This window comes from Electrophorus electricus, chromosome 15, assembly GCF_041902795.1.
Source record: "Electrophorus electricus isolate QZ-2024a chromosome 15, ASM4190279v1, whole genome shotgun sequence".
Classification (NCBI taxonomy): Eukaryota; Metazoa; Chordata; class Actinopteri; order Gymnotiformes; family Gymnotidae; genus Electrophorus; species Electrophorus electricus.
The window spans coordinates 20,691,861-20,718,886 of record NC_137511.1 but is presented as its reverse complement, the minus strand read 5'-3'; the positions used below and the strand labels follow the sequence as shown (position 1 = coordinate 20,718,886).

Here is a 27,026-nt window from a genome sequence, read left to right as displayed (position 1 = left end):
TCATGAAAAATGTGAAAATGTTCTCTGTTTCATTTGTTTTTAACAGATCCAACATTGATATTGGAGAACTCTGTGTGGTAGTTTAGAGCTGACTGGTTGATCATGAGCTCAATTTTATTACATGGGCTTAGGGCCTGAGTGCAGAAAACAGCTCAAACAGGGAGGAGAAAACAGCATATTAGCCAAAAATGTCAGCATACAGTTTGCCGCCTTCAGAGTCTGAATCTGGAGTGAAGATGCACCAGACAATGATATCAGGAATTCTGCAGACAACTGGCCTGTATAGGAGGGCAGCTATGTGGTGCAAATCTAACATGGCCTGTTCCTCATCAAACACTATTTCAATCATCATCTCAACACTATCCCAACACCCTACCAACACCCTCCTAACACCACCCCAACACCATGCCAATACCACCCCAACAGTGACATGAGGGTGGCACTATCATATTGTGGAGATACTTTTCCCCAGAAGACATATTGCTAAGGTTGAATGATGGAAGGTTCAAAATACAAAGATACTGCAAAACAAGCTGCTTCAGTCTGCTAAAAAATGCTTGTGAGCAACACAGGAGTGTTTAAGCCACATAAAGGTGTTCTACAATGGTGAGTGCTCTACAATGGCCAATAAAAGTCCATGTCTCATTCCAACTGGAAATTTGTGGCACTGTTTGAAAATTGTAGTCTACAAACATCATCCAGATAACCTAATGCAGACCTGCCAGGAAGAGTGAAATTCACTGGTAGCAAAGTATCCCAACTAAAACAGTTACAGCAGCATATCCCAGTCCTAGGTTGAAGAGGCTGAAAACTAACATGAGCAATGATTTTTAGTTTGGATTTTTTTTTTAAAGATTTGTTGACAAATAATGAATTTTGACTTTCAATAGAAATACTGGCAGGACCAATCTGTGGGTCATTTGTAATCCAGACAAATATGATGATTTTTAAACAAATACTTTTGCAAGCCACTGTAACTCTATTCATAACTCCAAGACCACACCACCTTAGAAGTTAAACTCCTCCTACACCACCTTAGAGTTAAACCCCTCTTCCCCGTACACATCCAGAAACACCACCATCCTCCACCCATACAGATCCAGAAACATCACCCTCCTCCACCCATACAGATCCAGAAACACCACCCTCCTCCACCTGTACAGATCCAGAAACACCACCACCTTCACCCATCTGGCAACTGGGTCCTCACTTAAGCTTTTGCATGTCCTGCCACTCTTAAATGTAGAAACTGTCCTACTTTGGCCTGAATCATAAGCAGAGTATAATTATTATGATAAAGCAGGACTGACCCCATTAGCAATGACCGCTGTGATAAGCTCATGATTCCGTTTAAATAGCAAGTATTGATTATCTATATGTCACACATGATCAGTGATCTCGCTACTTTTCAACATCAGCTCACTCTGACAGCCTGCTTTTTCTTTCCTGCTTTGCTCATCATGTTTCCACTCATCTCACTTCTATAATAATTAACATGACTTGGAAAGTTGCCTTTCTGAGAGCTTACAGATAGACACACACACACACACACACTTATAAACACACATACTCACCACACACACACACACACACACACAGACACACACTCACACGCACACACTCACACACATTTATACACACATATACTCACCATCACACACACACACACACACACACACACACACACACACACACACACACACACACCCCACACATACACACACACATACTCAACACCACACACACATACACACATACACACTCATACACGTACACATATTCACCACACACACTCATATAAACTCACAGATACTCAACACACACACACACATACACACACACACACACGCACACACACATACGCACACACATTCATATACACACACATACTCACCACCACACGCACACACTCATATACACACACATACTCACCACCACACACACATACTCACACTAGTAAAGAGTCACAGCATGGAATCAGAGCAGCCTGTGCTCAAACAGATTAATTATATACTTGTTTTATGGCCTTAGAAAGCCTGTCTGGAGCTAAACTGCCTGAAGGTGGCGATGTAAGATATAATAACCCTGAGATTAGATTAGTGCATTATGTTCTTTACTCACCTACATCAGCCATCTCCTGCACAGAAGCAGTGTAGGGGTCTCTGGTGAATTTTGGCTCATTATCATTGATGTCATGGATTTTTATTGTGAATTGTGATGGTCCCTCCAGGTCTCGGCCTGTAAACTTGTCTACAGCTTTAGCGCTGAGGGTGTAGAAGGCTTTCTCCTCTCGGTCCAGCCTCCTGGTGGCATGGAGGTCACCGGAATTCTCATCAATCACAAAAATGGAGCCTGCTCCCTCTCCTGTGAGAACATACCTCACCGTGCCATCTTCTCTGTCCTTATCCGAATGCAGCTGCAGAAGGAGACACCACATTGTTAAAAATACTCACTACCATGGTTACCATGGTTACCATTAGTCACCGTGGTCACTACTGTGGTCACTACCATGGTTTCTGCCATGGTCAATACTATTGTCACCAATGTCACTATCGTGGTCGCTACGATGATCATTAAAGGTGCTCACTACAGTGCTCAACCAAGGTCACCTGTGGTTACTGGGTTCCTTTGTTTTTTCAGAATTTTTTTTTTTTTCTATTATTAAAGCGAAAGTAAGTGAACATAAAAGGTGGAAGCCTTTAGGATCTAATTTACTGCTGCTGACTCAAAGAACAGAAAAACCTGGTAAAGAAATCAATCGCTTTGCTCCACTGCACAGTGAAAACGCGCTGATGATCAATTTTCATTGGAAATACAATTACAGCATGTCTAGGAAAAGTGGGGAAAAACACCTTCTCTTTTCTCTGTCACTGACATGGCACCAGGCCTAGTTTTCACAAACCACTGCTGGATTTTGCCCTCAAAGGGAACAGCAGGTGTCATAGAACATCGTTCAGTGCTTGGGAGACAATTGTGCCTTAGAATCCTTTAACGTTTGACAGACAGACATATATAGATGGAGAGACATGCTTTATTGATCCCTGAGTAGATAGCCTTTTTACAGTGTGGAATTTTAAATATGTCTGGGGAAATTATAAATTTTATTATCAATGTAATTATCTGAATTAATTAATTAAATTATTGCCTGCTTCTGACTTTGAAAACCTTTGACAGGACAGAAAGTACGTACTGTTGTACTGATAAATATGTAAATCGCTCTGGATAAAATTGTCTGCCAAATGCCGTAAACATAAATGTATGATCACAGAATATCAGCTTTGAATAATAATAAGTCATAATTGATTAACTAACAACGACCTGAAATAGTTTCACTTATCAAACAAATCAACAAAATATTGATCAGATGTGTAATAGCGAAAGTTTAATGCATAAAGTCAAGGTTCTTTTAATTCTTGAACCAGGGAGTGACATACTGATTAAAATGAAGTATCTCATCTCTCCGATGTTTCAACCAGAATTAATTGATTCATTTGGAACATTTGGATGTGTAATAAATTACTTTGCTATAGTTAGAATTGAAAAGAAAGGTCTGAAATAGGCCAGGACACACTGGTAGATTACTGCAAACTAAAAGCCTATTCACTAGCTTCTGGTAACAGTTTGGATTCATCATACAGTGCAACACAGACCAGTACAGCCCAGTTAAAAAAAGTACATCCCAGTGAGGCCCAGTACAGCCAAGTACAGCCACTGTGACCTGGATGCTGCTTGGTTCTATGAAAATATGGCCTTCTGATATGGCCTACTTCTCTTTGGTCAATGAGCAAAACAACCTGTCACCTGAACATTAGTCACCTGAACATTAGAGGACAGCTGCACATCTGACAATCGCTAATTGGAGTAAAATGATAATCTTATCTTCGGTTCACCATGCATGCATGTTCAGACGCTTGACATGAACATCTTAGTTTTCTCCTGTAAATTTGCAGCAACCATTTGGTCCTGTAAAACAATAAATAAACCATTTGGGGTTTTGTTTTCCCTCAGAATATCACATCCATGCTAAAGAACGTTAGTCCACGCTGCCCAAGACATTGTATGGAAAAGCATCAAGGGATATTCCATTCCCCCAGTTTTAATATACCAGCCTCTAATTACACTGATCAGTGCGTTAATGTCATTGTGTAATATGCAAGACCGGGCTGACAAATTCTCTCATGCACTAATTTATCAGAGATGATCAGTATCGTTGGCTACTGTTGTAAATTATTAGGCCTGGATGAGTTTCTTACTGAAGGAAAATTAACATGCCAACTGTCTTAGCATATTTCTAGTATGTCAAACATTTTAGCATGTAAGATTACAGTGCTAGTATTTCTTAGCAGTGCTTATTTTGCAGTTTACAGTGCTAAGTGCCTGAAGACCATGGTGAGATCATCAGAGGAATTTTCTGGAAACATTTTTTAAAGGTCATCTAACAGCTCAGAATCATCTATCTGCTCCAATGTGTCCGACTCAGCTCTGTCTCTCTGCTGAGAGCATATCCCAGAGCTCTGTTTCTCTGCTGAGAGCTTGTCCCACAGCTCTGTTTCTCTGCATGTCCGACTCAGCTCATCTCTCTGCTAAAAGCGAGGGAGCTTCCTCTGTAGTGAATGTTAAAAGTGGCCTTAATCTAGAGTATGCTGCAGTGAGATACTTTTTCTACCTGTCTTATTCATACTATCTGTCCTTCTACCTGTCTGATTCATACTACCTTTTTTTTACCTGATTTATGCTACTACCTGTTTTTCTACCTGTCTTATTCATATTGCCTGTCTTTCTGCTGCTATGCTTTTTCCCCCTGCTGGACTCTCAGACCAGAGGAGTTTTTACTGAACTGGATGAATGTGTTTGTTTATGCTACCTTCCATCACAAAAAGAGAATCTCTCTCTGTCTCTCTCTCTCTCTTTCTGTGTGTGTGTGTGCGCGTGTGTGTCCAGGTGTGTGTATGTCACATGTGTTGTTGATCCCGTAGATGAACAGGGAGATGACCTCTGACCCTTGACTTCCTTACACAGATTCAGACGGTTTCACTGTGCACTGATTTTTTTCGTCCTGTGGTTTCATTCTTCTGAAACACACTCTGAGATCCAGAGTGGCACAGAAACCTTACTGTGAGCAAGCAAGAGGCCTGCCAATGGTGCATGATCTGAGCACAGCGACATTGAGAATCTAATTTGATCAGACAAGAACCATAATCCACTATAGTGTAGTTACTATAAACCAAACCTCGCGCACGCATATTTCTATTCTCACGTATTCACACATTCTAACCCGATGATATTACTTCATAAAGGTACTCTGTTACAGATTACTACTGACCAATTTAAAAATGGATCTGATGATTGTAGTGCATACAGCATCAGTGACTGAACTCCATCTGTGATTTGTTGTCAACTAAACAAAATAAATTTCATTTAATAAAGATAGGTTTTACTCGTATGATATGTATACTCATAGGAAACAAATAGCATACTCACGAAAAACAAAATCTCATGTACACATGAAACAAATCCTGTGTTCAGGCTCAAGAAAGCTATTAACACTCAAATAGCATTGTGTGTAAGAGCAAAGAAAGGCATTAATCACACCAGAAACATCTCACAATTGCACCCTGGGTAGGAAGAGAATGCATGGTGCACATTTTAAACCTTTATATAAAAACAGGCTACATTAGATGCTGTTTCAGTGTGACAACAACCATGGGAACCATTCACCCAATTTAAAAAAATGGGACAAATAAGGAAAAGGGAGTAGGGATGCTTGTTTAGTTGTGATATAATTTTGCCAGTAATCACCTTATGTTTATAATGTACCAGTAATCTAATTACTGTCTTTCTTCTGAAACTGAAATAGAATAGTTACCTTTTTTGTCTCCTAATTACATAGCATGTATTCTATTACTACCCAACCCTGCCCAGACCCTCATTTACATAACACCACACAACCCTTCATTTACATAACACTGACCACACCCTCATTTACATAATACAACTTTGTTAGACTCTGGACAGATGCATGATGGGTCCTGAATATATATGACATATCGGGGAAAAAGAGGACCTGTTATCATCCTAACATTACACTCATGTTAGGTTTACAGTCATGCTACATTATGGACTCAAGATTATAGGTACCAGGCTACTGAAAGTAGAAGATATTTTTTCAAGAGTACAGTCAGTTATATGAGCTATTGTAAATTACCCCCTCTTTCAGCTCACCTTTAGCTTGGTCAGCCAACTTCCGTCAGGCAGACAAAGCCTTTCTATTAAATGCTTTTCACCCCGTAGCAGAAAGACCTCTTCCCTTATTCTGATTGAGCTCAGGGGTGTAGAGGTCTATGCTGGCTCTTTCTGTCTGTAATCTGTCTGTGTGTGAGTGCCAGTGGTGCTCACACCTGTGTCTCTGCCAGAATTCTCCTCCTTCATCTTATTTGTTTTGATCTTCATTTATTCAGTGTTTTGTTTTTTGGGCTTATCTATGTATATGTTGTTTGTGGCTACCTGTTTTCCATGTACCTAGAGCTCCCTGCACTTTAAATTTCCAAAGTGACATTTCTACAGTGCCAGTAAATAGACTCTTCTGATTTGAAAAGAGCACAGTCAGTCTGCGATGATACACAGGAGCAGCACCAGCTGTACTGAACAGAACCTGCAGGGGACAAAATACTGCCCCGTCAGTACACAGAGAACTCCATGCTATATTAACTCCATGCTATATTAACTCCATGCTATATTAACTTCATGCTATATTAACCCAAACCACAAAGTCACTTTTTTTGTGAAAGTTTCAATTATTTCTTGTGCTTCTCTGGGCACTTAGTGAATATCATGCAAACTCTGAGCATAGCCCATCATCAGACCCATCAACTTAGAGAACTAAAAGTGTCCTACAAACCTAACTGTGATGGTAACTACCACAAAACACCTATGGACAGTTCAAAGGACTGGCACATGTGTTAGCTGCACACACACACACACACACATACACACACACACACACACACACACACACACACACACACACACACATGCTGGCAAAGTATTACTGCTCTGAATCTAGAGAAGGTTAAGTAAGTATTACTGCTCTGAATGTAGAGCAAGTTAAGGAATTATGAGTGTTTCCAATCTAGAGCAGGTTAAGGAATTATATGTGCTCTAAATCTAGGGTAGGTTAAGGAACTATGAGTGGCCAGAATCTAGAGCATATTTTTAAATGCTGGCAGTGATTAACGTGTTATAGGCTGTAAATTCAGTCTCATGCAGAGAAAATAATAAAGAAACCTATGCCTTCAATATCAGCAAGAGGCAATTTATTCAAGAGGGAGACAAGCTGATGGACTAAAGTCTGTAAGTTGTGTGTGGAGAAGCACAGAGGGGTTGAGCAGATCTGGTGATAAAATGTTCTGGTGATCAAATGTTTTGGTGATCAAATTTTTTGTGATCAGATGATCTGGTGATTAGATGTGTTCTAAAGGTCGTGAGGGACCCTGCAGCTCATTTGGAGCTTGGGAGGATCACTAAACCCTTGGAGATCCAGCCATGAGAAAAGTCTTGACTGGGACTTCCTGTCTTAGCGGTAAAAGGCTGCCCTGCCACTAGTCCCCATGCAGATCACAGGGGCTGGATGGATTTAGAAAGTATTTTACAGGTACAACATAGATTATGATTCACTGTCAGTTAGAAAGGCTGTCAATAACAATCCAAAGCATATCAAGCTAACCTGTCCAGGAGAGAGAACAGATAGCAATTCTCATTTCTGTATTGTATTTCAGTTACAAACTAGGCTGAATTGTTTAAGGACGAGAAATTACTTTGTCTATAAATATAATCACTATCCTATATCCAGGCAGTTTAAATGCAAAATGAAAAAACAACTTAAAATGAAGCAGTGTTCTTTCAAGGTATTAAAAATGTAGAAGTACTTCAAATCTTCTGTTGCTGGAAGCCTTTTGGATTCTAAAGGCTTAAGTGCTTCTATGTAACAGTGTGGGTAAATAAACAAAAACAAATAAATAAAACAAGCTGTAGCACATATTGCTAACTCGGACAAACAGTGACGCATGAAAGGAGGCAGCCTACCTTTCCCACATACTGGTCATCACTTCCTGTGTATTCCTCCAGCAGGAAGAACTGGTTCCACATCCAGCCTCGTTTGAAGCGTCTCAGTAGCGCCCCCTCTCCAGACATTCCCACCTGCCTCTTTTCTCCTTTCCTCAAGCCCCCTGTAGTCCTCAGGGCTCCCTGGGCCTCCACGCAGAGACACAGGCATGCTACGAGCAGCAGAGGAGTTCTCATCCTGCACCACACCGCAGTAGAAAGGCAACCCCGTGCCTCGGTAATCCAGGACCCAGCACGCAGGTGTGCCAGCTGGGCCAGCGAAGGGAAGGGTCACAAATGTTCGTGCCCGTGGTATTCTGGAGGGGAGCTCAAATGCTTGTGCACATGGTCTTCTGGAGAGCAGCTGAAACGCTTATCCACATCGGCTTCTGGAGGGCAGCTGAAATGCTCGTGCACGAAGTCTTCTGAAGGGCAGTTTAAAAGCTTGTGCACATGGGCTTCTGGAGGGCAGCTGAAGCACTCGTGCACGTAGGCTTCTGGAGGGCAGGTTAAATGCTTGTGCACATGGGCTTCTGGAGGGCAGCTGAAACGCTCTTGCAGGTGGGCTTATGGAGGGCACATGAAATGCTTGTTTATGTGACCTTTGGGAGGTCAGCTCAAACACTCATGTACATGGGCTTCTGAGGGGCAATTGCGGCATCCATTGGCTCCTGCTCCCACACAGTGTGAGCTGAAAGAGAGAAAAGAGTTAACAATTATGCTTTCAAATTACAAATGTATTTCTACCTTACTGAATGACAGCTTCACCATTTGTCCACAAACATGTATTTAGTAGACTTATTAAATTTATTGTCTCCTTCATTGCATTACATACAAAAACTCTTTTTAAATACATATACACAAAACGCATATACACAAAACACATATACACATATATACACATACCCAGAGTTTAGCATTTGCACAAACACAACATACTGGCAAAAAACTCACATATTTAAAATTGTTTTGTTGATTTACTGCAGATGTGCTGTGTCTGACCTGTTGACTCTTTTGTTATATAATGCACTGCAAACATTTGTCTACAATTCTTATTCGTGATTAAGAATGCCATACTTTATTGTTAATGCAATTATTATCTTCAATGAAGACCACTTTAAATCAAGGTAGTGAATAGTGTATGTATTTGCAAATGGAACGTACTATTTTTCAGAGATAAAAGATATCTGAGTAATTAATTTATAGTCCACAACAGATTATGCCTCTATGTACCTGTGATGATTATGTTAAATCAGGTTGGAGTGAAACTCTCCAAGGTGGCAGATATCCTGAAGTGCCTGCTGATCCACAGGATGAAGACTATAGATGAAAATACATGAGCATGTTTTTGTTAGACCCCTGAACACCACACCTGGACACCCCCTGATACGCTATCAGAAGGGCAAAACTTCATTAGGGCAATCATCAGGGAGTGTGCACATCCTAATTCTGCAATCTGCATGCAAATCACAGAGTGATGGACACATTAGCAAACTGTACAAATACCCCTCCCATACAGACATTTTTCTGTTTTCTCATGAAACATTTTTATTTTAAAAGCATGTGTGGGACCGTAGACAGAGGAAACGTTCGGAGAGTGCACTTAGACTAGTCTGAGAGTCACAATGACTCAGTCCTGCCCCGACTAGCTCCTGCAGATAGCAGGTACGCCCTTTCCAAAGGTTCAGCTGTGCCAGATCATTACAGAAGGAGATAAGTTGAAAAAAACCTTACATGACCAATATGATAGTGTGAACAGGAGCTGTTTTTATTTATTTATTCTTAATGTAAACAGTATTCTAAAGATATATGTAACATTTTTGGAAAACCATTACCAGTTTGTTAATAAAGTATAATGACAGAATAATGTGCATAAAAATTAGGTTAGAGGCGTTTTACAATTTGGGTTTCAGATGGAAAATCAATAGATGGCCATGCAGTCCACAACATTACCCTTTAATCATCCCTGTTGTTACTGAACATGAACACAGCACTAGAGAGCCACTGATGGACATTTAAATGGAGGCCTTTATTATATGCGGAGTGCAAATATAACCATGTTTGTAATTCCAACCGTGAACAAGCCCAAAATTGATATTAATGTAGCAATATGCTAAGAAATGTTGAAATGCATTTTTCTCTCCATCAGTGTGGGTGCATTCAAACAGCACATTTCCTCTATGGGATATGCTCTGGATGAACACTGACACCTCATAGTCTGCTGAAGCACCACAGTAGCTATGTGGCCATTCTTAAGGGCCAGTGCTGACATGTGCCTTTACTGGGCCTGAAACCAATTACTGTGCAGTAGGCCAACCTCTTCAGTGCTGACAGCAGCCATCGGATTCAGCCTAGTACTTAAAATGCTTTTACAATAAGCAAAATGAGTTTGTACAGTCAATATATGAGACCAAAGTCTCTAAATCAGCCCAAATACTCCACACAGAGAATAGACAGAGGAAGCAAAAAGGGATATTTGTCAACTAAGCTCATTTGGGTAAATTATTTCGTCTGCATGCACAGAAATAGCTGGATGCTGGCCACATCAGGAAGCTACTAAGAGGAAAATAGCAGAATGAAATACAGGAGTAAGAGTGATTCAGTATTACAGCTGTGTTAAATACAGGAGTATGTGTGATTCAGTATTACAGCTGTGTTAAATACAGGAGTATGAGTGATTCAGTATTACAGCTGTGTTAAATACAGGAGTAAGAGTGATTCAGTATTACAGCTGTATAAAATACAGGAGTATGAGTGATTCAATATTACAGCTGTGTGAAATACAGGAGTATGAGTGATTCAGTTTTACAGCTGTGTGAAATACAACAATATGATGCTTGTGCAGTAACATTTGTGTATAGACAAAGGTGTGTTCAGTTGGTATTGTTATAAACCTGATTATAAGCTGTTATAACATAAACCCATTTAGCTCAGTCAGCCTGGTGATTGGATTTATTTTGATGTGGTGGAACACTATATTTGTGTGTTGGTTCAGGCCACAGGTGCAAGCCAGCTGACATTTTAGAGCACAGAGGAGGGTGAACTAAAATCCTATACCTGATCCACTATTCATCTTCCATTAAGATGTCATTAAAACAAGGAATTGAGTCATGGAAAAAATAACCGGAATGGTTAATTAGGAATATGAACCCAGGCAGAAAGAAAGCGAAAGTCATCCTTTCATCCCTGCACCCACCCAGTTGTACTCCTCCGGTCTCAGCATTCCACTAAAGCTCTCACCTGCTTTCCTTGTTGTTTCTCTGGCTCCCTCTCCCCACCCCACACCCAGAACCTACTGTGACGGTATCTGACACTTAAACATTATATTAGAAAAGGAGCTGTTTTGACCATGTGTTTGCAATGGCCTCTTACAACATTTTTTACTTGTTACTGTGTACTTACCAGCAGGTTACTATGTGCTGCCCAGCAGACCACACATTGCTTCAAAGCTCGTGGACCCATCCACTCTGCCATTAAACATCATCAGCGGACAAGGACAGAATCATCAGGACTGTCTAATGATGGACATACATCACTTCTGTTCATCCTCTTTAGTGAGAAACTAAGCAAGAAAGACGGGTGCCCTGTGTGCAGAAAACTCCCCCGCGGCAGCCAAGGAGAAAAGCCCCAGGGGGGCAATTAAAAGTGAGAAGGGAGAACATGGGAGGGAGTGGGGCCACAGACTTAGAGGCATGGTAACCTTTCACTGCTCTACACTGAGGAGTCTAAATATGTGCTAATGTGTGACAGAGAGGCAGCAGGGACTGACCAGCCTCCTCCACTCTCACCCTGGAAAGGAGGGATGTATATATATAATATACACGAGCACACAGATATATATTCAAAAGTGTAGTAAGGTACAGAGTTTCCAGAGAAACAGAATGTTTCAGACAGAGGTCCTTCATTAGCTGTGCAAGCAAAGTGCTTCAAGGAAACACTGAAGCACAGAAGCACTGAAGCACTATTGAAAATTGTAGTGAAGAACCCAAGGTTTCCAGAGAAACAGTGGTCCTTCATGAGCTCCATAAAGCAGTGTTTAATTTTATGGAGCAAGAACCAGTTGATATCTGAAAAAAAGTAGATGTTTAAATCATAACATTCATTCCATGTGGTTCTAAAGCTCCAAGAGTGTAGATCAGTTCTTTTTCTTTGAATTTCCTAATTTCACCGCTGCCAAAGCAACAACTGGAAATGCAAACAAATATGTCATTAATGCAGTGCATTAATGCAAATATGTCATTAATGCAAATATGTCATTAATGCCATTACTATTAAAATACATTGCCATTGGAAATGACAAATCCTTAATTCTGATGGTATGAAGGTGCTCAACAAACCGAACAGCAAGTCTTCTCTTGGTTTCTCCAATATAAAGCTGATTACATCTCTTACAACTAATATAGTAGACAACTCCCATAGTGATGCATGAGGAGGAATGGGCGATGATAATTGATCCTTTTGTGCCAGTTATTTTAGTGGCTTTGTTAATAAATGTACAAGTAGAACATCTAGAGTGGCTGCAGGCTACAGTACCACAGCCATTATCTGAATGATCATTTATCTCACTCTTGACTAACATGTCTTTGATGTTTTTGTCTCTGTAGGAGATCAGTGGAGGATCCTTAAACAGAGATGCGGTCTCTACATCACTATAGTACATGAAACAGAACAGCGTAATATGCATTTGTGTTCATCTAAAGTGACTAAAGGGAGAAATAAGTCTTGCCAATGCTGTGAGCTATAATTCCTGAGTCTCGATGGTGCTAGTGCCTTCTGGCTGAGACCTCTGGATGAAGAACCTCGTTCATGGCCCCTTCAAGAGGTATTGTTTTCCATGCTTACCATTTGGGATCAGCAGTGCACCAGAAATATTTCAGTGAGAGATTAGAAGGCTCCTGGGTGAAGTGAAAGAAATTACATGCTATATGGAAGACATCCTGGCTTATGGCAAGAACAGAGAGGAGCATGACAAGCACCTGGTAGAGGTGCTGGGAACTATGAGTGAGTCAGGGTTGAAACTGAATAAAGACAAGGGTCACCCGCACCAAAGCTAGATCAGAGCATGATGCGATCCAGACAAAGTGCAGGCAATAAAGGAACTGGAAGCATGTCACAGCTTCAAAGACCTGAGACGGGTCTTAGGTATGATCGAGTAACTCTGGAGATACTTACCAAAATCATCCACTGGCCTACAGTCACTGGACAACCTGTCACAGTCAATGTGGATATGGGGACACAGTCAAGCAACAGAGATGCTGCCATCCACTCCAGGTCTGGCCTTCTACGGATACTGCACAACCCACCGTAATGGGTGCAGATGCCAGTTCAGACCCCAGTGGGGTTCCACTGCTGGTTACAATGATGTTACAATGATGAGATTCAGTTCTGTTGCTGAGTACGCACTTGGGAGTACACTCACTGTCATCGCCCACTTTGACCTAGAGGAGGATCTAGAAGCTCACATACAGACCAGTGTCCTCTAGTGCTATAGTGAGCAATGAGGATGAGGAGACACGGATAGTGTGGAGATACACAAGAGCAGGATGGCCAAAACAGTGACACCATTGGCCAAGCCACAGAGGACTGTTGAGTGAATCAGACTGACTACTGCTTTAAAGGCAGGGAATTGTAACTGATATCAAACTCACGAATGAGAAATAGAACTAATAAGGGCCATCAAGAACTGACTAAATGTAGAGAACGTGCTTGGATGTTGATATGGTGGCCAGGAATAGGGACAGATATCAAGAACAAAATGATTCAGTGCAGTCAATGCTGGAGACATTGCCCCAGCCAAATGCAGGGAACCATGATGACAGACTTTGGCAGTGGATAGTTGCAGATCTCTGTGAAGTGGAAAGAGAACAATACCTAGTTGTTGTGGACTATTTCACAACAGTCCTAGAAATTGCCCACATATCTGATATGCACTGCAGCAGCAAATGGTCATACAAAGCCCCCCCCCCCAAAAAAAAAACTGGACCAGGAAAATCCCTTTCTTGCCCTGCTCAGTTACAGAGCAACACCTGTGTCACAGTTACAGAGCAACACCTGTGTCACAGCTACACTACAGAGCAACACCAGTCACACCTACAGAACAACACCAGTGTCACATCTGCAGAGCAACACCAGTGTCACATGTACAGAGCAACACCTGTGTCACAGTTACAGAGCAACACATGTCATATCTACAGGCTATAAGTCTGTACAGTTGCAAACTGGAGATGTGCACATCAGGACAGATGAAAAGAGAATGAACCAGGTGTACATCAGGACAGATGAAGAAAGAGAGAGAGTAAACCATGGTGTATGTCAGAACAGATGGAGAGAGAGAGAGAGAGAGAGAGAGAGAGAGAGAAAGAGAGAGAGAGAACCATGGTGTATGTCAGGACAGAGGGAGAGAGAGAGTAAATCATATGTACATCAAAACATGAAGAGAGAGAGAGTGAACCATGTGTACATCATAAGAGAGGAAGAGAGAGAGAGTGAACTATGTGTACATCAGGAGAGATGGACAGAGTGAACCATGTGTATATCAGAACAGATGCGAGAGAGAGAGTGAACCATGTGTATATCAGGACGGATGAGAGAGAGAGAAAAAAACATGTCTACATCAGGACAGATGGAGAGTGAGAGTGAACCATATGTATATCAGGAGAGATGGAGAGAGAGAGTGAACCATGTGTATATCAGGAGAGATGGAGAGAGAGTGAACCATGTGTATATCAGGAGAGATGGAGAGAGAGAGTGAACCATGTGTATATCAGGAGAGATGGAGAGAGAGAGTGAACCATGTGTATATCAGGAGAGATGGAGAGTGAGAGTGAACCATGTGTATATCAGGAGAGATGGAGAGAGAGAGTGAACCATGTGTATATCAGGAGAGATGGAGAGAGAGAGTGAACCATGTGTATATCAGGAGAGATGGAGAGTGAGAGTGAACCATGTGTATATCAGGAGAGATGGAGAGAGAGTGAACCATGTGTATATCAGGAGAGATGGAGAGTGAGAGTGAACCATGTGTATATCAGGAGAGATGGAGAGAGAGAGTGAACCATGTGTATATCAGGAGAGATGGAGAGTGAGAGTGAACCATGTGTATATCAGGAGAGATGGAGAGAGAGAGTGAACCATGTGTATATCAGGAGAGATGGAGAGAGAGAGTGAACCATGTGTATATCAGGAGAGATGGAGAGTGAGAGTGAACCATGTGTATATCAGGAGAGATAGAGAGTGAGAGTGAACCATGTGTATATCAGGAGAGATGGAGAGAGAGAGTGAACCATGTGTATATCAGGAGAGATGGAGAGAGAGAGTGAGCCATGTGTATATCAGGAGAGATGGAGAGAGAGAGTGAACCATGTGTATATCAGGAGAGATGGAGAGAGAGAGTGAACCATGTGTATATCAGGAGAGATGAACCATGTGTATATCAGGAGAGATGGAGAGAGAGAGTGAACCATGTGTATATCAGGAGAGATGAACCATGTGTATATCAGGAGAGATGGAGAGTGAGAGTGAACCATGTGTATATCAGGAGAGATAGAGAGTGAGAGTGAACCATGTGTATATCAGGAGAGATGGAGAGAGAGAGTGAACCATGTGTATATCAGGAGAGATGGAGAGAGAGAGTGAACCATGTGTATATCAGGAGAGATGGAGAGAGAGTGAACCATGTGTATATCAGGAGAGATGGAGAGTGAGAGTGAACCATGTGTATATCAGGAGAGATGGAGAGAGAGAGTGAACCATGTGTATATCAGGAGAGATGAACCATGTGTATATCAGGAGAGATGGAGAGAGAAAGTGAACCATGTGTATATCAGGAGAGATGGAGAGAGAGAGTGAACCATGTGTATATCAGGAGAGATGGAGAGAGAGAGTGAACCATGTGTATATCAGGAGAGATGGAGAGAGAGAGTGAACCATGTGTATATCAGGAGAGATGGAGAGAGAGAGTGAACCATGTGTATATCAGGAGAGATGGAGAGAGAGAGTGAACCATGTGTATATCAGGAGAGATGGAGAGAGAGAGTGAACCATGTGTATATCAGGAGAGATGGAGAGAGAGAGTGAACCATGTGTATATCAGGAGAGATGGAGAGAGAGAGTGAACCATGTGTATATCAGGAGAGATGGAGAGAGAGAGTGAACCATGTGTATATCAGGAGAGATGAACCATGTGTATATCAGGAGAGATGGAGAGTGAGAGTGAACCATGTGTATATCAGGAGAGATGGAGAGAGAGAGTGAACCATGTGTATATCAGGAGAGATGAACCATGTGTATATCAGGAGAGATGGAGAGAGAGAGTGAACCATGTGTATATCAGGAGAGATGAACCATGTGTATATCAGGAGAGATGGAGAGAGAGAGTGAACCATGTGTATATCAGGAGAGATGGAGAGAGAGAGTGAACCATGTGTATATCAGGAGAGATGGAGAGAGAGAGTGAACCATGTGTATATCAGGAGAGATGGAGAGTGAGAGTGAACCATGTGTATATCAGGAGAGATGAACCATGTGTATATCAGGAGAGATGGAGAGAGAGAGTGAACGATGTGTATATCAGGAGAGATGAACCATGTGTATATCAGGAGAGATGGAGAGAGAGAGTGAACCATGTGTATATCAGGAGAGATGGAGAGAGAGAGTGAACCATGTGTATATCAGGAGAGATGGAGAGAGAGAGTGAACCATGTGTATATCAGGAGAGATGGAGAGTGAGAGTGAACCATGTGTATATCAGGAGAGATGGAGAGAGAGAGTGAACCATGTGTATATCAGGAGAGATGGAGAGAGAGAGTGAACCATGTGTATATCAGGAGAGATGGAGAGAGAGAGTGAACCATGTGTATATCAGGAGAGATGGAGAGAGAGAGTGAACCATGTGTATATCAGGAGAGATGAACCATGTGTATATCAGGAGAGATGGAGAGAGAGAGTGAACCATGTGTATATCAGGAGAGATGGAGAGAGAGAGTGAACCATGTGTATATCAGGAGAGATGGAGAGAGAGAGTGAACCATGTGTATATCAGGAGAGATGGAGAGTGAGAGTGAACCATGTGTATATCAGGAGAGATGGAGAGAGAGAGTGAACCATGTGTATATCAGGAGAGATGAACCATGTGTATATCAGGAGAGATGGAGAGAGAGAGTGAACCATGTGTATATCACGAGAGATGGAGAGTGAGAGTGAACCATGTGTATATCAGGAGAGATGGAGAGAGAGAGTGAACCATGTGTATATCAGGAGAGATGAACCATGTGTATATCAGGAGAGATGGAGAGAGAGAGTGAACCATGTGTATATCAGGAGAGATGGAGAGGGAGAGTGAACCATGTGTATATCAGGAGAGATGGAGAGAGAGAGTGAACCATGTGTATATCAGGAGAGATGGAGAGAGAGAGTGAACCATGTGTATATCAGGAGAGATGAACCATGTGTATATCAGGAGAGATGGAGAGAGAGAGTGAACCATGTGTATATCAGGAGAGATGGAGAGAGAGAGTGAACCATGTGTATATCAGGAGAGATGGAGAGAGAGAGTGAACCATGTGTATATCAGGAGAGATGGAGAGAGAGAGTGAACCATGTGTATATCAGGAGAGATGGAGAGGGAGAGTGAACCATGTGTATATCAGGAGAGATGGAGAGAGAGAGTGAACCATGTGTATATCAGGAGAGATGGAGAGAGAGAGTGAACCATGTGTATATCAGGAGAGATGAACCATGTGTATATCAGGAGAGATGGAGAGAGAGAGTGAACCATGTGTATATCAGGAGAGATGGAGAGAGAGAGTGAACCATGTGTATATCAGGAGAGATGGAGAGAGAGAGTGAACCATGTGTATATCAGGAGAGATGGAGAGAGAGAGTGAACCATGTGTATATCAGGAGAGATGGAGAGAGAGTGAACCATGTGTATATCAGGAGAGATGGAGAGAGAGAGTGAACCATGTGTATATCAGGAGAGATGGAGAGAGAGAGTGAACCATGTGTATATCAGGAGAGATGGAGAGAGAGAGTGAACCATGTGTATATCAGGAGAGATGGAGAGAGAGAGTGAACCATGTGTATATCAGGAGAGATGAACCATGTGTATATCAGGAGAGATGGAGAGTGAGAGTGAACCATGTGTATATCAGGAGAGATGGAGAGAGAGAGTGAACCATGTGTATATCAGGAGAGATGAACCATGTGTATATCAGGAGAGATGGAGAGAGAGAGTGAACCATGTGTATATCAGGAGAGATGGAGAGAGAGAGTGAACCATGTGTATATCAGGAGAGATGGAGAGAGAGAGTGAACCATGTGTATATCAGGAGAGATGGAGAGAGAGATTGAACCATGTGTATATCAGGAGAGATGGAGAGAGAGAGTGAACCATGTGTATATCAGGAGAGATGAACCATGTGTATATCAGGAGAGATGGAGAGAGAGAGTGAACCATGTGTATATCAGGAGAGATGGAGAGAGAGAGTGAACCATGTGTATATCAGGAGAGATGGAGAGAGAGAGTGAACCATGTGTATATCAGGAGAGATGGAGAGTGAGAGTGAACCATGTGTATATCAGGAGAGATGGAGAGAGAGAGTGAACCATGTGTATATCAGGAGAGATGAACCATGTGTATATCAGGAGAGATGGAGAGAGAGAGTGAACCATGTGTATATCAGGAGAGATGGAGAGTGAGAGTGAACCATGTGTATATCAGGAGAGATGGAGAGAGAGAGTGAACCATGTGTATATCAGGAGAGATGAACCATGTGTATATCAGGAGAGATGGAGAGAGAGAGTGAACCATGTGTATATCAGGAGAGATGGAGAGGGAGAGTGAACCATGTGTATATCAGGAGAGATGGAGAGAGAGAGTGAACCATGTGTATATCAGGAGAGATGGAGAGAGAGAGTGAACCATGTGTATATCAGGAGAGATGGAGAGTGAGAGTGAACCATGTGTATATCAGGAGAGATGGAGAGTGAGAGTGAACCATGTGTATATCAGGAGAGATGGAGAGAGAGTGAACCATGTGTATATCAGGAGAGATGGAGAGTGAGAGTGAACCATGTGTATATCAGGAGAGATGGAGAGAGAGAGTGAACCATGTGTATATCAGGAGAGATGGAGAGAGAGAGTGAACCATGTGTATATCAGGAGAGATGGAGAGAGAGTGAACCATGTGTATATCAGGAGAGATGGAGAGAGAGAACCAGGCAGGTGACAGTGAAGAGCAGGACTGCCATTTCCACATCCTACACATGCTAAGTTCAGAAAAAACAGAAGACACTTCAGTTGGAACACCAAAGTGATGATGACACATCGGCAGACCAACTGCCTAACACACCTGCCCACCTGCCATGTAGTAACAGTAGTGAAACTTCACCTTTCATGGCCTCAGCTATACCAGCAACAGCAAAGGCTGTGTGGACCATGGGAGGACTATTGTGACATCAGCTAAATAAAGCTGATAAACTTTCATAAGAGACTTTCTATTTGAAAAAAAAAAAAATTACAGTATGTATTGTAGTTCATGATGAAGTTAAAATAGTTTTATTATCAGTAGACATGTTTGAGATTTAATGAGAGTATTTATAGCAGTACATTGCCAAGTAGGCATCGGGTCCTGCAACAGTGTGACTCGTACTGATGTAGCAACATTCATGTTTTTATGGTTGCTGTTGGCTAAGTAAAAAAAAAATGGGTGAACTGTTCAAGAATTTGCTTGGTTTGAGTGTTCTTTCCTGACAGGAACTCCCCCTTACCTTTTCCAGACCAGCTGTATTCTCTTGGACGCATGGTCACAGTTGACTTCATCATCAGGTCTCAGTGACTGGTCACTTGAAATGACAGACCTTCTCGATCTTCTTTCGTGATTTCCTTTTTTTAAGTATGAGCAAAACTTTCACCTAAATGTGAAATATTTTAAAGGTGCCCTAGACTGTATTGCATATAGAAGGTATGTGATTTTGGTCAGAGTGAAAAATGCCAAGATGCGGATTTATATGTCAATTTACAAACCTTTGATTTGGTCCTTGAATTAAACAAGCTGTTTAGTTTTTGGTGGTCTCTGAATAATAGATTAGCTCTGTTTTGTTTGGTTGATTTACAGTGAGACACAACAATAGCTAGAAATATCAAATTCCACCTGCTCTCTGGTGTGATATTGTGACGATGGCGGTTGAATGGAAGCGAGAGGCAGGGTTGCAAAGAGGTGCTCTTTATTATCCTTTGTGTACGTGATAACAGAAGCTTTAAACAAAACACAAATTGTAGAGCTCTTTACTCTTCCTCAGAAAGATGTGATGACTCTGTTTGACTTGATCTAGAAGGACCACTAATGTGCCGCCCCGTCTCCTGGTATCCGTGGGTTTAAATATGGGTAGAGAGTGAATAAGGAACATGTGAAGGCAATCAGTAATCGGGGGACTGGGAACGGGCCAGGTACGAGGTGTGATCCTTAGTAGGAGTGGGCATGTCCCTCCTGCTATCTGGCTGACCAACCGTGACAGATATTTGGCTGATGTTTTGTTTTGTTTTTGTTTCACCCAAACTTTCTAGTAGGGGAACTAAAAGACAAAACTTTTATACAAAATAGACATTGCTGCAATACAAAACACATAACACTGCTATACAAAAGACACAACACTGCTATACAAAAAGAGATTTGGACTTGGTTCATTTAATGTTAATTTTAATTTTGTCCAAACAACAGATACTGATAAAGTATAATGTATCTCCATTCTTGTCTAAGAGTGAACGTGTAAACAAGAGTAAATATATAAACAAGAGTGAACATGTAAACGAGTGAACGTATAAACGAGTGAACATGAAAGCTCTGTAGTATGAGGACAAAGCTGCTTGCAAAATTGCCCACAGCCAGAGGAACAGAATGTCATTCAGAGTGACTGGGAAACAGCATTCTGACCTTTTAATTCCACAGTGACTGTACCGCTGTGGCACTAGGCTCCCAGTGCCTTACGCCCTGATAGAGGATGGGACTGACTCAAACACAACACCTCCCATCAACAGAAATTAGTATGCAGCAGTCCGGGAGTCCTGATTCATGACACACTTCACTGGAATGAGATCAGCAGCTTATAGGCTGACTTGCTGAAGCATGAGCCTACAAGGTGTGCATGCAAACAGACAGATCAATCCACACTTTAATACGAGAGCATGAAGCGGATTCACACAAACAGCAATTAACCTTTAATCTGTAGCACACACACTGACAGTGTGCTCCTGCTGGAATATCACACACATATGAGGCATCCTGCCAGAGCTTTCCCCAAACTCCATTACCCAGAATTCTTGTTGCAAATTCCATTACCCAGCATTTTTGCCTGAATGCTCCTAAAATTACCAAATAAATCATGATGTTTCACAAGCTCCCTCTACTCCTCAGCTCTCATTACAACCCACAGAGCTATCAGTCAAACCAGTCACAACTCCATTCATACACAGAGAGACAGAGAGACTCTCTGACATAAAAAACTGTCATAGTTTACAGTTATCTCTAGATCTTGAGTGCTACATATTGGTTTTACTAGCTCACACTAGTTGACACACGTATTGGTTTTACTAGCTGAAACATATTGATTTTACTAACTGATACTTATTCACTCTGTACAGCATCTCACACACATATGCACATGCATACACACACACACACACACACACACACACACACACACACACACACACATGTGCGTGTGCATGCACGCACAAACACACACACAAACAAGTGCATATCCTTCTACAACAACCCCTCCCTCTCCAACAAACACCTCCTTCTACAACAACAGTGTATGAACACTTATAATGGCTGAATGCCAACACTGCCACTTCCTGCCATTGCTAGTGATATGATGCAAAATGTAGACATGCAAAATTTCATTTGCAATTAACTTCTGCTTGGTGTTTGGTGCATGGGTTTTCACTCACCCAATTTCACAATACATTTTCTGAGGATAAGCTAAATGTTCTAAGGATAAACTACCCTTGCTGGGCCAAATTTGTTTTTGTTTCCTGGTGTTTGGTTGCCCTTGTGGCAATTACCCAGCATGCCTTGGGGGAAAGTGCATTTTCATTCAAGCATCTATTGACAGTAACAGCAAGGCAGCAATAAAGCTAGAAACGCAATTGTCATGCAACACTAAATAATTCATCAAGCTAAAACCAAGCGATCACCATCCTCACAGAAGACATGTCTGATAGTCTGAGCATAGCAAAGAATGTCAGCACAGGAATTAAATTCCCAGCAAACTACAATATCATTGGAAGGGAAAGGAAAGAAACAGTATTCAGAGCCCCCCCCCCACACACACACACATGCTCACAAAGAGACACATGCTCAAACACTGAAACACAGAAGCACACTTACACACTCGTACATTCGTTGGTGTTGCTCAAAGTAAAGCCACAGTTGCACCTGTTTAATTGTGTGATTGCAGTTCTATACCAAAAGTGCAATACACTCTTGCTTCCAAAACATCCTCCCAGCCCAATACACACACCACTCCTCCAACTCACATCTCTTTAGATGACATTTACAGCATTTAGCTGACACTTTTTTTTTTTAATCTAAAGTGACTTACTATTATGACTGAATACAACTTGAGCAACTAAGGGTTAAGGGTGAGGCTTCAATTGGCAACCTTCTGATTACTAGTCAAGTACCTTAACTGCTATCATTGCCCAATAGAGCAGCTACTCTGGAAGGTGATGATCTGTCCATGGCAGTTGTCATTAGGGTTTTGGCATATCAAGGCAACAGTGGGATCATTTCACTGACTTCAGCTGCTTTTTCAGGGCGAGTTCAGCGAGTTAAGCAGCCCCTTTCCCTCTGTCTCGTCAACCATTCACAGGTGAGTAAAACTTAATAATCTGCATGTAGATGCCATCGTCCCACCTATCACATTAGCTGCTCATTACACAAACACGCACCTCCATATGCATATTTAAATCACTATCAAAGCCCTGACCCCAACAACACCTCAGCCGCTTATGAGATTAATTACCTTACACAGTCATGCACAGATGTCTGCAAACACAAGCAACACTCTAATTAAGCTTGTTGGGGAAAACGCCATTCACTGTGTCCACATGGCCATGGTTGCCTGTTTTAGAGACATGTCCTCCACAGTATCCTGCTTTAGAGACACATCCTCCACAGTGTCCTGTTTTAGAAACACATCCTCCACATTGTCTTGTTTTAGAGACATATCCTCCACAGTGTCCTGTTTTAGAGATAGTGCCTGTTTCAGAGACAGATCTTACACAGTGTCCTGCTTTAGAGACACATCCTCCACAGCGTCCTGCTTTAGACACAGTGCCTGTTTCAGAGACATATTTTACACAGTGTCCTAGTTTAGAGACATCCTCCAGTGTCCTGCTTTAGAGACACATACTCCACAGTGTCCTGTTTTAGAAACACATCCTCCATATTTTCCTGCTTTAGAGACAGTACCTGTTTCAGAGACAGATCTTACACAGTGTCCTGCTTTAGAGACATGTCCTCCAGTGTCCTGCTTTAGAGACAGTACCTGTTTCAGAGACAGATCTTACACAGTGTACTGCTTTAGAGACATGTCCTCCAGTGTCCTGCTTTAGAGACAGTACCTGTTTCAGAGACAGATCTTACACAGTGTCCTGCTTTAGAGACATGTCCTCCAGTGTCCTGCTTTAGAGACAGTACCTGTTTCAGAGACAGATCTTACACAGTGTCCTGCTTTAGAGACACGTCCTCCAGTGTCCTGCTTTAGAGACACATACTCCACAGTGTCTTGGTTAAACCAGCAACAGCAGCCAGGCCATCATTGTATGATTTACTTCGTTCATCACAATCACTGGGATGATATAAAATAATGACAGTAATGGCAAGGGTGGACATCCAGCAAATTGTGGTGTGGTCATACCCATGAGCCCAAAATCCAGAATGCAAAGTTTTCCCTCATTACCTGCTGGCCACAATTCACCTCATTTGGGGTCAAGATATATTTTTGCTCTTTTTCTTTTTCTCTGGGCTGAGAAGTGCGATGGAGAGAATAGATGTCCTACTTTACAGAAACGGCCATGGCGAGTGAAGAGGAACTCATGTTGCAGTGTCAGTGATGGGGAGGAACCCTCACCACAATGGTCTGTAGAGCACCATCCAGCGCTGACCTGCCCACAGCATCACTTCAGAGAACAGCTCTCTCCTTTCACCACGTTTGTTGTTCTTTTTCAACGAACAGGCCAAGAGGGGTTTTAACACATATAAAGCCCTGGGCTGCCCTTCTGGACACAGAGCTCCAAATCAATAACTCTCTCCTTTAAAGCAACTTTATAAAGGAGAAAGAAGCACCACACACCAAAGCTTCATGAACAGAGGCCACCGCTGCACGATCACCAGTATGAGGCCTTCATCACCTTCATCGTCTTCATCACCTTCATGATTGACATAATTTATAACCTTCCTCTCATCATCTCTCCTGCACATCCAAAATGTCTTTCAGAACTCTCACAATAAAACAATACACTATTAAACTGATGCTTTAATAACTAATGTATATAGACATGGTTAAATCATAATAAACCAAAACAATACAGTATTATGCTTTAACATTTTAATAATATAATTTTTAGTGGAAAATATTTATAACAATAACCTTAGTAGGCATATGCAGGTTCTCCAGGGAGAAGTGTAAAGAAAAGAAAGGGACCAGGAAAGACGAATTTAGAGCTTCACTGGTCTTTCTTTTCTGCTCTACATCATAAAGCTTTTATAAGGCATATAAGGCATCATAAAGCTTTTATAAAGCAATGCTGACTCATTTAAAAACTGTACTGGCCTGAGCCAAGTCATACTCATGCACACATTCATACTCATACTCGCACTCATATGCACTCATACTCACACACACACAGACACAAATACACCTACACATATACACATACGCATACACATACGGTACACCACACAATGTACACCCACACACAGTTTTGGAGGGCACACACCACCACATGGTGTAAAACCCATACACAGTGTTAGAGGATACACAACACCACATGGTGCAAACCCATACACAGTGATGGAGGATACACACGACCACACGGTGTACACCCACACACAGTTTTGGAGGGCACACACCACCACATGGTGCAAAACCCACACACAGTGTTAGAGGATACACACCACCACATGGTGTAAACCCACACACAGTGTTGGAGGATACATACCACCACATGGTGTAAACCCACACACAGTGTATGGAGACCGTATACCAACATAATCAATTGCTGTAAGCCAAGTCTACACCAAGACATTCAATGCACACCAATACAAGCACTGTAGGCACACAGTGCACACCTTCTCTCAACTGACAATCTCACAGTTCATGAATCCATGTAATATTTCAGTTTGTAATTTAACATTAATGAATGCATTTCGTGCAGTAAAAAACAGTTCAGAATTTCCAGGGTTTTACTGCGATAGTGTCCCAGAACACATACAGACTTACATCTTAAATGTGCCAACAGCAAAAACAAGGTTTAAGTAGGTTGAGTAACAGTGGATATATCATGAAATATCACCATCATATCACCATCGGTCCCTGAGTCAGCTATCTATTCACACCTAATAGTGACAATAAGGTGTATGCCCATTTACACTCATTGATGTATATATTTTATCTACACAACCCCATAAGAAATGCATGAAATATGCAAGAAATAATCCAACACAGTAATGATCAAGCACAGTGATCATGTATCCCACTGCCATCAACAATAATTTGCTGTTACTTCAATTGGAGATGATCACGTGTTATACAAGGCCTGTATTAATGATATGGTGCATTAATAGTATGTACGAATATTCAAAGAATTAGAAAGAGAGCATTTGGTGTTGTAGGAAATAATAAAATATACCACTGTACCTGCACTACATTACTACATTATACCTGCCCTATACCTGCATTATACCTACACTACACATGCATTATACCTGCACCATACCTACATTATACCTGCACTATACCTGCATTATGCCTGCATTATACCTACACTATATCTGCACTATACCTAAATTATATCTGCACTATACCAGCACTACACCTGCATTGTACCTGCACTATACATGCATTACACCTGCACTATACCTGCATTATATCTACACTACACCTGTATTATATCTGCACTATACCTGCATTATACCTACACGATACCAGCACTACACCTGCATTATACCTGCACTACACCTGCACTATACCTGAATTATACCTGCCCTATACCTGCATTATACTTGCATTATGCTTGGACTATACTTGCACTATACCTGAATTATATCTGCATTATACCAGCACTACACCTGCATTATACTTGTATTAAACCTGCATTATACTTGCATTATACCTGCACTATACCTGAATTATACCTGCACTATACCTGCACTACACCTGCACTATACATGCATTACACCTGCACTATACCTGCATTATATCTACACTACACCTGTATTATATCTGCACTATACCTGCATTATACCTACACGATACCAGCACTACACCTGCATTATACCTGCACTACACCTGCACTATACCTGAATTATACCTGCACTATACCTGCACTACACCTGCGTTATAGTGCATTATGCATGTATAGTGCATTATACCTACACTATACATACATTATATCTGCATTATGTTATTAAATGCATCCTGGTTCTCTGACATATTTCTACTAATTCAAATTCTGTCTTTCTTGGTAAGATATTTCTATTAATCCACCACACACTTTTATTTGTATGATGGATTGTTGTGACATCTGGAACATGGCCTATGGACTATGATAAAGAGCATAAAATCAGTCAGAGAAAGCATGTTTGTCTGAGAAAGCACATCTCTCATTTAAATGCGCAAGTTCCTCCACAATTTATCAA

General features: G+C 41.6%; 1 protein-coding gene across 3 annotated transcripts in view; it reads right to left on the bottom strand.

Moving 5' to 3' along the window:
- LOC113588618 (cadherin-6-like) overlaps positions 1-27,026 on the bottom strand; it is a 52,275-nt gene that overhangs the window by 10,760 nt on the left and 14,489 nt on the right. The window contains exons 2-4 of one of the 3 annotated variants that reach the window (XM_027027882.3): positions 9,334-9,420; positions 8,083-8,791; positions 2,122-2,416 (exon numbers count right to left, since the gene is read on the bottom strand). In XM_027027882.3, the coding sequence (XP_026883683.1) occupies positions 2,122-2,416; positions 8,083-8,298 (511 nt within the window). In that variant the 5' untranslated portion in view covers positions 8,299-8,791; positions 9,334-9,420. Of the gene's footprint in view, positions 1-2,121; positions 2,417-8,082; positions 8,792-9,333; positions 9,421-27,026 lie in introns of those variants that run through there. The other 2 variants (XM_027027881.3, XM_081697897.1) reach the window with 2 other exon arrangements.